Below are 14222 nucleotides of genomic sequence, written 5' to 3' on the forward strand. Positions count from 1 at the left end.
ATTTAAGAAAATGCTGTAATTTTCTTTCACCAGTTTAAAAACTAGAGCAGTGACCCCCAAAGAAAAGTGATATGGGAAGGTATGAAACAACACCAAAGGAAAATAAGACAGGATTTATTTTTCTTTGTAATTGGCAAACCCTAAAGTTATCTTAAAAATAGATGTTCCAAGAAAGTTAATGGAATCTAAAAATTAAAGCAACACCATATCTAATCTAAAATATTGAAAAAGGTGCCCAATATTATATCCATTCTATAATAGAAACTAAAAAAATCAATAATTTTTAGAATCACACAAGCATGAGAGAAGGAGATTTATAAGCATACATGCTATTTGACTAGTGGAATTCATAGATTTTGTTCTTCTGATGAGTTTTAAAAATCATTAAATTGTCTCTTTGCTATTTTCTGTATTTATTATGGCTGTTAAAAACTGTGTATTTTATTCCATTTTGTGTCCCATGATAATCCTGTGAAATTTCTTCCTTTTTCTTATAGCAGTGCTTTTCAATACAACCCATTAAAAACTACAGCTGCACAAGAGTATATCTAACTCTATTAGGTGGAAGCTTACCTTTATTTAGCTCTCTCTGACTCTTCTATTTTTGAAATTAGTTATCTTACTCAAATACAATTTCATGAAGTAGGTTGATAATCATGGTCATATGCTAGATTAGTATCTCCAGGGTTTTCTCAGGAAGAAATGTGAACCTATTTAATATTTTTCTTTTATTTCCACTGCCTATCTCAATTCTGAATCCAAGATGGTAGCATTAAAAAATCCATTTTTAAATAATTTCAATAAAGTAAATTTATTGTTCATCCTGTGTATCCAGTATGTACCAATCCACTGAGACAGTGCAAAGGCGAATCAGATAGAAGCCCTGCCCAAGAGAAGTCAGGAGGCTAGTGGCCAACCAGAATGCAAGGTGCAACACCACAGGAGGCGTAATTTAACGTGTGTCTGAGGCAGAGGAACTGCTTCCAGTTAGAGGAATCGGGGAAAATGTGATGGTAAAAGTTATGTGAGTCACACCTTTCATTGCAACTTGGGGTTGGACGTGAGATAAGTCCAGGACGGAAGAGAATTTTGGGGAGGGAAGGAAGAGCATGGAGGTAAGAAGGGGAATTGATTTTTACAACTTAACTCATTGGTGCACCGATAAAGCCCAGAATGCAAGGATGAGGTCTACGACCCTCATTCAGTAGACAGGAAAGTCTGTCATGGGGTTCTAAGAGACAGTAGGTATGTAAACCTTGAGATTTCATTGTGTGCAACATGTACTGAGGACCCGTGCTGGCGAGACAGGGAGACTGCAGGTGAGCAACCTGCAGGTGAGGGGGTGGTTCAGAGACACTTCTTGGGAGTTAGCAACCACCTTATGATGTCTTCAGGATCTCCACAGATTCCTTCCCTTCCCTTTTCTATCAAGCACCGTCCTCTGTGATTTCTGCAGCCTTCATTCTTTGTTTCTGCTCTGCAGTGTTTGGTCATGAAGTCATTCATTCACTCACTCATCCGTGCAGCAGTATTTTTGGAGCTTTGAGCCAAACACTCTAGAAAGTACTAGAATGGATCAGAAAGCATCCCTGCCAGCAAGAAATGCAGTGTCCTCTTAAGAAGACGGACACTTAAGGATGCAGCCTGCTCAACATTAGATACAAAATGCCTTGGGAGCACAGAGAAATGAGCCACCTGACCCTGCCTCTAGGATCCAGGGAGTTTTCATGGGAGAAGTGGGGTCAGTAATTTCATAGAAAATGGAAAGGAACCCACAATGCAAAGAATTGGCAGGAATACCAACTTCGGTTAGAAAACCAGGCAATAGAGAGGGAATGGAATCTTGTGTTCAGTAGGGCTGAAGTACACGGTATCCAGGGGGAAAAAAAATCAAGGGACAGTTATGGTCTGCCCTGCACCAAAGGCACCTTGCTTCCTTGGGGAGCAGTGGAGAAGCATGGAAGGGCTCCAACCCATGGAATGACAGTGTCAGACCTTGGGCAACTTCAGCTGTGGACAATGGAATAGTTTGGGGAAGCCACAGACAAGGATCTGCAGTAGTCTAGGGACTAGCAAGAGAAGAACAGGGCCAAAAGGGAGGGAGAAGCAGCTCCCCGTGGAGGGGAAAGGACATAGGAAGGAAGGAGCCTTAAACCTTGAATCTCTTCCCCCTCCTGGGAGGCTGTGACCTGCTCGGTCCTGCAAGCTGCAGCGTTGCCTAGGTGACCAGCAGCAGCAGGGTTTGGATGTGTGAAGCTTGGAATGGAGGACAGACTGGAAAGGAGCCAGGAGGGTTGAGCAATTCTGTCATTCAATTAAAAAAAAAAATCATAAAGCCCTCTAAGCAGTGCGTTAGGGGCAGAAGCACTTCTATGAAGCAGAAAACGGCTCTTGCGTGGAAAGGGAAGCACAAATTTGATCAAACGTAGGGCCTGTACTTTGAACCCAAATGAGATGGGTATATTACTGAACTTATTTTTACTATTCTTCCAATGATTATTAGAGAAAAGTTTAGAATCTGTGTGTCTAAGTAATAAATAAATAAATATAAGGGCAATGTCTTTTTGCTGCAGGATTTCAGGGAGAGTTGAAGGCAAATCAACAGCAGGCAGAATAGATTGACTTGTTAACAGTTTAGATAATACGTGATACTTCTCTACATGCTCATATTTTTCATTCTCTCTCTCTCTATCTCTGCTTTGCACACATGGCCTGTGTTACTCTCACTCACACTAGCCCATCGTTAGAGCCAATTCATAAGACACCAGTGGTTTCAGTCATTTTTTTTTTTTTTTTTTTTTTTTTTGCCTGCTTCTCAAAATCTTCTTCCCCAGCTTTTTATTTCAGACAGTTCTCCTTGAACACGCACTGCTGGCCCTGTGTGTCTTTCGCATTCCTGGTTTGTCACCACATTCAGGACACTGGCATATGTTTCATGCTACCCTTATTTATTCATTATGCAGCATAATTTGACATTGAGTATCATTTCTATTTGATAGATTCCCCGGTTGTTCGTGCTGAAAGCACGGCCTCGATCTAGGACACGTCTTTGGCCTGCTGTCAACTTCCAGCTTCCCACAGCCCCTGGTGCAGCCCGCTCAGCCATGAGCACACACTAACTCTCTTCAAAATTAAAATATGTCATAGTTTATAGTTAATCATTGTGTCACCCTCTCACTGTAAATACTTCTGATGTGTAGCATAAAATTACAAACCATTTCACTAGTCTAACTTACATGTCCAAAATATTTTCACATTAACTAATTCAATACTCCAGTCATTATTTCAGTTTGCTGTATGCTCTCGTTGCTCTGATCCCATGTCTTACGTTACACTCACGTCCCTCCTTAAATATCTGCCAATCTGACTTCAGTCTTATATTGCATTTCCATTTTGTCTCATGGCAAGAGGGATCCTTCCATTGAAGGTTTTTCAAGTTGCATACTTGGTCACAATCAAAAATAACAACAAATGTATACATCATGATCAAATTAAATATTGACATATTTAATATAAATAATATGTTTGGCCATTTATATGTATAAAGGTAATAATGTTCATTTCACTGTACTATCATTCCTTCCCCCATACCCCTTCCCCTCTCTTATTCTTAATATGTCAATTATTGCCTAGTTTGGAAGACACTCTGAGAATGAATTGGGGCAACCAATACAGTCCTCACTTGGGTAAATTCCCATAGTCCACCTTGAGTTATAAATGCAGTGTGATCTTTGTTTTAAAGAGGAATATTCATGTTGGTCCTAAACTTCTGCCCTGAAGGTTTTTGTTATAACATATAACATTTGCTTTGATCCACTGTCTGCCTTTCTTTAGTTCCATGATAAGCACCATTCTGTTTAAACAAAAAGCTAAACTAAAAACAAGTTGCATAGGAGATTATGAGCAAATCTGCACTAAATTAAGGAAAAGGCTAGAAATTTTTGGAATTTAGGATTGTAACAGCTTGTGTCCCAGGGTGGTTGCCATTTTAGCAGAGCTTGTGGCTCTGGTCCCGGCTTTGCCCTTGGTCACCTACGTGACCTTGGAACATCCTTTTTGGGCCTCAGAATCTTATCTAAATGATGTCCTAGCCTTTAATCCCGTCCAGCTCTTAAATTCCTTGACTCTATGAGGCCATGAGTCTTTCTGACAGTAAATCTACATCATCACAGTAGATCAAAGGATGGAAAAACAGTGCAAATAAAGGTCGAATAACACATTTAAAGGCAAGTGCTTCCAGAATATCAAGGATTGGGGGAAGCTCGGGTGCACAGTAGCATCTCAGATTCTTCTTTAAAGTGGACTGAAAGAGAGTATTGCTGTTAGACCATACCAGCATCAAAAATACTGAGTGGGTCAAGGATTTTTACACACATTTATTGTGTTTTCCTATCACTAGATACCACATCTAGTATACTCTATGTATCAGTGGTTTTGTCTGTTGAGAATGCACCCAGGCACCATTGGAATCCAATGAGCAGATTTAAACTTCTTGAGAAAACTCATGAAAACAGGTACAATCTTTTTATTGGAGAACAGTACATGTCCTCATTCAAAGATCACCATAGTCCACAGAAATAAAGAAAATATTAGTAATAGCTCCCATTTATTGAACTCTTAGCATATGTGAGGCATTATTCTTAGTATTGAGCATTCCTTAATTTATTTAATAATTACAACATTCTTATAGAGTAAACACTACTATTTTATCGATGAGGCCACACACCCTGATATCTCCCCAGTCCCTAACCTTTAGTCCTAGCCCTACTGAGAGTCTGATAAAAACAGAAATGGCAAGGAAACTGTGAAAAAAAAAAAATCTGGAAAAATCTAGAAACTCACAGTCATTTAGGAAGCAAAAGCAGGTCTATTTATTAATCTGCTCATTCATTAACTGAGCACTTCTATAGCACTTGCTCTCTGTGAGATGCTGGTCTACTTACTTTCTAAATCTTTAACTCATTCTATCTTTTTGACCACCTCATAACATAGAGAATGTAATTATATTCACTTTCTATGTGAATAGTACATTAAAATTTACATGTGAGGACATTTACGAACAGAGAAGTGACAACTTGCTCAGGTCACACAGCCAATAAGTAGCAGAGACAGAATTAAACCTGGTCCAGGATCTGCTACTGCATCCTGGCTCTTGAGATTATCTTGTACTATCCATCAGGCTGCTTCCTTAATCCACCTGCCACTGTATTAATAATGGAGGTTCATTTACTCATTCATCAATATTAGTGTAGTTGCATATTAATTTTAACAGTGCTGTCAGGGAATATTAAATGTTCACTACTAATGAGTTTTAAGAAAAGTTGAAATTATTTTGGTATATTTAATTTAAAACTTGAGATTCCTCTGTGCATTTTAGAAGAATTCTCATTCAGAAGTTATTTTTGTTACTTCATTATTTAAAATATCAACCTCTAACTGTTTGAAAAACTCAACCACAGTACTTTCAGATTTCCTGAGGATGCTTAATCTGAGTTTTTTCTGCATCTGAGATTAGGATTACAAGTGATATTGAGGTAAGCCACCATATATTCTTCATAAACAGACAAGCTACCGAGAAAGTGGAGAAAGTGGCTAGAATTTAATTTATGAAAAGTATACAAAAACAGTGTTTTTCTGGGTTGTGATATATGCTATTATCTATAATTCCTTTATACAAAATCCCTCATCCTCAAGAAAAATAAATAAAATATGCAGCAAAAAGAAAATTCTTTAAGACTGACCACAAGTACCAGGAAGCCTGTTATGGGCGTTTGACACTTCTTGTGTCAAAATGGTCAACTGCTCTTTTCCTGTGACTTCCTTCTGGTATTATTGATGAATGGACTATCTGCTCAGCATTCACATTAGTTGTAGAAGATAGACCTAAATAAGGTAGAAAACCAAACTCCCTCAGCCATCAGTCATTCAGCAAGATGGTTTTCTCTGAGGAACCAACCCTTTCACTTGTGTTTAAATGAAGGGCAAGCTTATCCTGCAGAAATCTCAGTCCACTTTAGAGCACTGTTAGTATCTGGTGACAAGCTATGACGTGCTAGTGCTTTCCATGCCCCCCTTACCCACTTGAAGTTATATATGGTTTAGCAGGATCCCAATTAGCAGAAATCAGCAAAGAGACAAACACGATATTAGCTAGAGAATGTTTTATTTAAATTGTACTGCAAGATAAAATACATGAAAACAGGGTTGCTATACCTTATGAAAGAAACCTGAGATTTAAGAATTGGTTTAAAATATGTATACCAATGGGCTGCAAAGAAGCTGATAGGTACTATGTTCCAAAAGAGAACTGCTTTTCTCTCTTTTACTCTCTCTTTATGATTTTATTCTAGACCTAAATATGATGTATGGCTTCTTTCCACAGCTCTGGGGTAGATTCAGCAGTATATTTTCCAGATCAGCACATCAACTTCAGATCTGTGACACCAGCCAGGCAGCCTGAATCAATTAACCTGAAAGCCTCGAAGAGCATGGACCTTGGTAAGTGAGGGGGAGGTGACATCCAGGTCAGCTCTCCAGCCTCAGCCCATCTATCTTCCCAAATGTCCAGGTTTTGTTTCTTTAACTCAAACCTCAGGGAGCAAGGTCTGCAGAAGCCTGGAGGCTGGGACTGGTCAGCCTATCTTCCTATCTCTTTCACACATTTAATTGTAATTACCCCCTTTGTAAAAGTAAGAGAGATGACTCCCTTTATTAGGTCAGAAAAACATGATTCCCTCTGGAGGTTCTGAATGCCACAAGCATCTTTAACTCACCTGCATTTGTGTGTGCCCTCTCGTCTCCACCGGTGCATTTCATTCCAAATGGACATACCTGTTGCAGGGCCTGGGGAGATGATGTGAGTAAATGGTGCTCCCCATGTTTCTCCTGTGTTCTGCATGTTTGATGGGTAGGGAAGACAAAAATGAAGAAGATTGCTCTCTTCAAATGCCCATCTCCTGTGATACTGGAGGGAAGAAGGGTCACTTGGGTTTGCCAGATGGAGAGTATCAAGGTACCTGGGCTGGCCTGAACAACCTCACCAGTCTTCTGAGCACCACAAGCATTTCTGGATGACTCTTGGCTCTCAGGGCAGACCAAAGAGCCATGTCAACAGTGTTCTGCAGGTCCTGGGACATGGATCCTGGAAAGATATCCAACCATCTACAAATACTGCTCCCCTCCCATGAGCTCTCAGTACAAAATAAATTCTTAACAAAATACTCCTTGCTTCCTGAATACTCAGAGGCCAACCTCTGCAATTGTTTTTTCTTGAGGCATATTACATTTTTCATTAATAGCAACAAGAAAATAGAATAATCAAAACTGAGTACTCTACCAAACAGTCTGATAAATAGTGCTTATCTGTTGTTCATTTACAGGGGTTCAGGAAAAGGTTCAATCCTGATGAAATGAAAAATTGATTCTATTCTCTATAAATTAACCAAACCACTGGGAAGCACTTGCTCTTGTCACCTATGGTGAGAGACAGACAGAAAACCTTAACAAGGAAGCTGCTTGAGCACTGGTCAGAAGGGTGCTTTCTCAAGCATGAATCTCTGACAAACCAAAGGAGTAATGTGTGACAGTGACATCAGTTATTACTAAAAATGTATTTCCATAAATTGCTTGATAAACATTTCCTCTCCTCTCTTGCCAGTTTCTCTGTAGAGAAGATGAATGGACAAAAACTGCTCTTAATTTCAGGGTGTAGGGAGGAGGAAAACTATAGTACTTTTTTTTCATTTAATTTAAAAAATGTGACCAGTATCATGGTTTTAAAAAAATCTCTGGAAAAGATAAAATAGCATAGCATCCATTTTAATTTAAGAGAGAAAAAACATTATCCAATCTGTAAAAAAATAAAACATAAATTGTGTCCTATGAAGTATTTCTGCTCTTAATTCTTATTACTGAAAACTTTATTTTTGAGACTTTTTGTCTTTTACATTGAAATCGTATTTGTAACATATGTATAGTTAGCAGTCTTCCATTGCATTTTCTTGTACATATACCACAAATGACAACAACAATAGTAATGTTTGTTCAATTTACAAAATTGGACAGACCCTGGGTTATTTTCTGTAGGACACAAGTACCACACTAAAAGCATTGGCTAAAACGTACCATACAGCAGAGGTATTCAGGAACATGCTGTAGAAACACTTTTAGAGTAATCATCCAAGTTTCGCCCCCCTCCAAGAAGTACCAGTTTGAAGCTAATAGTTTTGCAAAGACTCTGAGGGTAAGCATTCTAGGACCATCTGGTCCCATCTCCCTAGAACAGACAAAGGATAAGCTTAATAAATGTGTTGACTTTCCACTGGATAAACTCAGGTGATACCCCAAAGTTAAAAATTTGGAAATGTCTTTCCTGTTTAATTAGAGAAGTAGAATATAATTATAGTTTAGTCATATACAATCCTGAGCCAAACATGCTAAAAGGATTGGTGATGATGTCTATAAGAATAATACTGTCAACAGGATTAAGAACCATTTTTTTAAAAGTTTTTTTGTTTGTTTGTTTGTTTTGTTTTATTTTATTTTGTTTTTTAAACCCTGAAGTATTTAGGTCAAATACTTTTATAGCTGGAAAAACATGTTTCATGAGGTCCAAAATAAAAATAAGTCCTTTATTTATTGTATTATTAATTTATACTCCCTATTCCTCCTTTATAAAGTCTATAGGAGCAGGGCACCATGGCATAAAATGTAACTCCAGCTATTCAGGAGGTTGACTCAGGAGGATCTCAAGTTCAAGGCCAGCCTGGGCAACATAGTGAGACCCTGTCTCAAAAAGTCTGTAGTAATCTTCCAAGGCTAATTAACCCCATTAGTAGCATCTTTTGAATCTAAGCTAGTAGTTCGACCTGCATATTAATGAGTCATCTTTGATATGTTCAAGTGATTTTAAAAGGGAGTTACATTCACTTGTGTTTCCAGAGACAATCAATTCCTATTATAAAAACAAAGTCTCCTCACCCCACCTCCTTTCTTTATTCACCAGATGCAAACAAGGGTTAAAGGTAGTTGTCACATATGTCCTTCTGCGAAGCCCTCTACCCCTTTGCTTTCCCACCCATGCTATGTCTTGGTCACATGATACCATGCTATGTCTTGGTCACATGATATATTACTTTGTGTTGCTGTGAGTCTTGATGGTTTGTTTTCCCTTCCCTTTCAGATGGAATTTAAACTTAATTAAAGGTTTTACCTTGTATTTTGGGTGTTTGGGATTTTTGTTCATTTATATTTCCTATTTTGCACTTTACTTATTTATTTACCCTGTGCCAGTATTTCAATTTGTTAATTCTTTTTCTCTCATTTTTAGAATATTGCAAGTATGTTGCAAATAATTTCCTGTAATTTGTTACCTTCTTAGCTTGATTATGATACCTTTTACCAAAAACAGTTTTAGTCCCAGAGTCAAATATTTCTATCTTTTCTTTCTTTTGACTTTTTGGTTGTGTTTTTCCCATTTATTTTCTTCTAGAGGCCTTTTTTAAGTTAAGCAATCTACATTCTATTTTATTCATGGTGTATGAAGTAGGAGAATATTTCTCCACAAAAATAACAAATTATTAATAATATTTATTGAGTTTTCCATCCTTTCTATTAATTTAAAATGTAGCCTCATTGATTATTAAATTCCCCTATACACATAAATGGGTGTGTCTATAGACACGCTCATCTGTTTATACATTAATCTGCCCTGCGCCGGCATAACTCCGTTTAAATTATCATGCTATTACTTTTTATTTTGATTACATATAAGATAATCTTCCTCTGATTTTTCTTTGTAAAAAGGAAGCATCAGTTAATGAAATTTTAAAGATTACACAGGAGTGCTTCCGTGTGTGTCTGTGTGTCTGTCTGTCTGTCTGCCTGCCTGCCTGCCTGCCTGCCTGTCGGTTTGAGTGACTGTTAATTATAACATTTGCTGTTGGTTCTTGACAGAAATACTTTATAAAGTTAAATAAGTTTCCTTATATTCCTAGTTTCCTTCACTTTTCCATCTCTCCCTTCTTTCCTTCAAATCAAAGATGGACATTGAATTTTATTAAGTAATTTTAAGAATATGTATATATAGCATGATTAAATATATTTTTCATCTTCATCAATAAAATACAAGCAAGTTACCTAGTGGATTCCATAATATTAATCTTTGTTTCTTTCTGAATGAATCTAAACTTTCTCTGCACTTGAAATATCCATTCAATTAACTACAGACATGTGTATTAGACCCTGCTAAAATGGGCACCATTGACTCTGTGTTCTAAAGCATAGGTGGAAAACTCAGAGTAATTTTTCTCAGTGTTATTAATTACTTTATATCCCTTACAGATATTTCAGAGGCTATTTTGCCTCATGATTTGTGGATATTTTTGCTAGTGTGTGTATGGTCATATGTAAGAGAGATCAGAAATGATTAGAACAATAAGTAAAAGGAAATTCATTTTTAAATAATTGGGTATAACTATGCTTATTCAAAGGGGATAGAGTGTCATTTAAGGGACTAGGTTGATACTTCTGGGTTTACCAGAAAATCAATCTCTCCTACTAATTGTAGACTTTCCTCTATTTATTTAAATTACCAGAATTACTATGTTCAGTCTGCATCCCTTTAATTTGTTCATAATTGCGCTTGTGTGGGTGTTGAGTTGGAAGCTCTCAGAAGCTGAATAACACAGCTGCCTTTTTGGCCTTTGGCATAGGGTTTCCCCCCAAAGAGCTGCCCCCGTTGGCAGCATGCCAGGGAGTTACATTCAAAGACTTTTTGATGAGGCATAAAAATCTTTAATTTCCAGGCTTGGTGTTTTATGACCCCATAGTACTCTATAAGAATTAGTCTCAATTATTAAAGGGACAGCACTTCAGTATTTGGGCCCCTTTGTTGACCTAATCTATAGCTCCATTCAAAGTTAAGTTTAAAACAGTATTTCCCACAAAAATTTTTTTTAAATAGTTTTCTGTCCTGTTTCCAACTGGGCTCAGACTCCTGTTTCAGAGCGTCTGACACAGTTCAGAGAAGGCTCAGTAAGGGCAGTGCAGATGGAAGATGCTGGCCAGCTGTCCCGCCTCTGTTCAATGAGAGGAAATGAGCCTACAGTGATGCATGAGGCATTTAGATGAAATTTTAGCAAGTTTCCTGAAAATGAAGATTGTTAACATTCCATGTTCCGTAGTCTCTTATTAAAAAAAAAAAAAATGTATCCCTAAAAATCAAGAAGAAAGATTGACTGATTGCCTTTCCAGATCTGTGATTCTGCATTTTTATTTTCTGTTTGTTGCTTGTTCTGCATTCATTTTTTTTAAGTTAGAAAATGTTTGTAGATACCCACAATTGAAGTCAAAATTATAAATCATCTCCTATCTACAAAGATAAATATTTGGAATACATTTTGAATATAACACTTTCATACATGTCAGATATTCCCACTTAGTAATTTGGCATCTTTATTATCAGATCAAAGATGGGCAATTTAAAAAGTTAATTAACCCCACTCTACTATTCTAATACCTTGACTTATTATTTTTTATAATGAAGTACTTTTATATGCATTCTTGATAAGAAAAATATCCTGAAGACTGAATACATAGAATTTTTATAAAATTATATATTCTGATAACTATGATGCTGGTTTATCAATATATATGTTGAACATCAATACATATTTTAATATAGATGTTTATTTAGATCCATGGCTCTTCTTTATTGTCCATCTATGAGCAATACCTCTGTAAATGGCAAAAGCTGAATCAGCGACCATTATTTTGACTATAAGTTTGATTTAAAAAGCAAAAATGAAAACCTGTTTGGTAAAGAAAAATTAATGATAACAATAAAAGTGTCTACTGACCTTGTAAGTCACCAAGGAAGTACACAAAAATATAGTCAGATGTATGCCCTATGCTTCAGGAAGGCAAAATTAAGAAATTACATTCATTCATTAAAGAAATATGTATTGAGGACCTACTCTATGCCAGGAATGCTGTAAATACTGGGGATTTAGTTAAGTCAGCCAGAGGCATGGTACTCACTATTGTACCTAGATCAAAACCCTAGCAGGAAAGGAATACCCAAGAGTTAAGGGAAGATTTCCAAAAGGAAATTCTGACATTGTGATGATAACTTATCTCAGAGAGCAAGAAAAGAAGAGGCATCTGAAGACACTGTGGTAGTTGCGTCAAGAACTCACTGATAACCTTGGTTATGTGGCAAAGAGGAAGAGAGGAGCAAATGGTAAGAAAAAAGTGATCTAGAAGAATAAATGCAGGAAGAACTAAGCAGCTGCATGAGCTAAGGCTTAAAGCATAGCAAGAGAAAATGTGAGGTGATCCATTGTTTAGAACTCCTAACAGATGTCAGCAGGAAAGAAAAGCCTCCTGGCTCCTGAGTTAATTTTACCTTCATGCACACAAGAGAGTGATGTTCAAACTGGAAATGCAGGACTTCCTGGGAATGGAGGTCAAGATGGTCATCATCCCTTTGCACTCAAAGGATGGAGATTATGAATCTGCTGTCTTCGATTATTAGAACTTGCCAAGCATAGGCTTTGCACCAGAATCCAGGAAGCAAATTACCAGTTTTCACAGAGATGAATTCCAGACTCGGCTCATGATCTCAATGCTGATCCTGAGAAGATGTCCATGTTTGTGAAATGAAGTAAATAAAATAAGTACATGGTGATCACAAGCAACCTCCATAGAGTCCTTCAAAAAACTGTTGTCTTCTTTCCTTTTTGATAGGACTTCTATACTGGTAAAATCAAGAAAGAATTATAGCTATGGGTTATATTGATTTCTACAAAGGTATTGCAGCTTGTTTTCTGATTAAGATTGATGGGTCAAATTATATACACCGAGGTGTTGGTATTAGAATACCTTTCCCTGAAATGTGCAAATTGGTGACTTGTTGTCACTCGGACGGATATTAAGCAAATACCAAAAGACGCTGTACTTGGCCCTATCATTGTGTTCCAGTAAAACTCAACAGAGTTTGGTGAAGATCAGTGTGTAACTTGGATGGAGGCATGGCACACAATCTCACTACATTTTCAGTATCTGTTATCTCGGAGATTGGGTAATATGTTAGATTGACAGAATTAGCACTCAGATGATTTCTCCAGAATTGAAGAAGATGGAATTTAACAAAGAATGATATATTCATCCAATGAGCATTTATTGGATCCTCACCATATGCCAGGCAGTTTTCCAGGTAAATAATACAAAGCCTCAATTCTTAATGGCGTTTTCATTCTCATTAGACAAATAGATGGTAAAGTTGTATGCAGTGAATAAAAAATAAAATTTCAGATAGAAATAATTTCCTAAAAGCCAAATTCAGGTAGAGACAAAAGCTGAGGAGAGGGGAAACTATTTTTAATAGAATGGTGAAAAATGACATCCTGAAGTCAGTTTGTCAAAAAGATCAATTGTACAAGTATAGGATTCAGGAGAGTTGGCTTAATATCAACTACTTAAGAAGCCCCCTGTTTTTAGCTGCTTGCCTGACACAGCCACCACCAAAGCTACTTCTGTGATATCAGACAAGGAAGACAAAGGCTCTACTATATCCTGACCTGGGCTTAATATATTTATGGTGCTGTATTTAATTCTGAGTTAGATATTTTAATAGATAGAAAGACAGTACAGAAGCCATTCAGATATTATTGAGAGGTCCAGAAACCACATCCAATGAAAAGCAGTTGAAAGAAATAAAGATATGCCTGGAAGAAAAATGACTTAAGAAGCATAGGAGAGCTCTCCTTAGATATTTTCATAGCTGACATAGAAAACTCAAATTTGCTTAAAATTGAATGCACACCCCAAATGTCTCAAGCAATGAAAACCACATCAGAAGATGCATGAAGATTACAAACTTTGAAATCCAGGAAGGTATTAGTGATGGAAAACTGAATTCTGGTTTGTGGCATTTTGGGTATATGAAAGAAAAAATATGTATAAATTAAAACAGCTCTTGAAGACCAAGAAACAAAATTCACTAACATTACAGAAAAGAGACCATGGTATATTTTTCAGTGTTTGGGAGAAAATCACAGTTGGGACAAATCACAGGTTAGCACACAGGGTCAATCTTAGGCACCTCTGGAGAGGATGAGAAACCAGTAAAGAAAATAGATGAGCTCACACTGTTTACAGCACCCCCACCCAAAGCAGAACTCTTTCAAAACATTAAGAAGAGCAACATTAGGATTAGCTAA

The 14222-nt window shown here is 37.1% G+C and overlaps 1 protein-coding gene across 1 annotated transcript in view; it reads left to right on the forward strand.

Annotated features, from left to right (window-relative positions):
* Pard3b (par-3 family cell polarity regulator beta) overlaps positions 1-14222 on the forward strand; it is a 1015658-nt gene that overhangs the window by 599079 nt on the left and 402357 nt on the right. Inside the window, exon 15 of the mRNA XM_047544116.1 lies at positions 6383-6498. Within this exon, the coding sequence (XP_047400072.1) occupies positions 6383-6498 (116 nt within the window). The remainder of the gene's footprint in view (positions 1-6382; positions 6499-14222) is intronic.

Source organism: Sciurus carolinensis, chromosome 3 (genome assembly GCF_902686445.1).
Source record: "Sciurus carolinensis chromosome 3, mSciCar1.2, whole genome shotgun sequence".
NCBI lineage: Eukaryota > Metazoa > Chordata > Mammalia > Rodentia > Sciuridae > Sciurus > Sciurus carolinensis.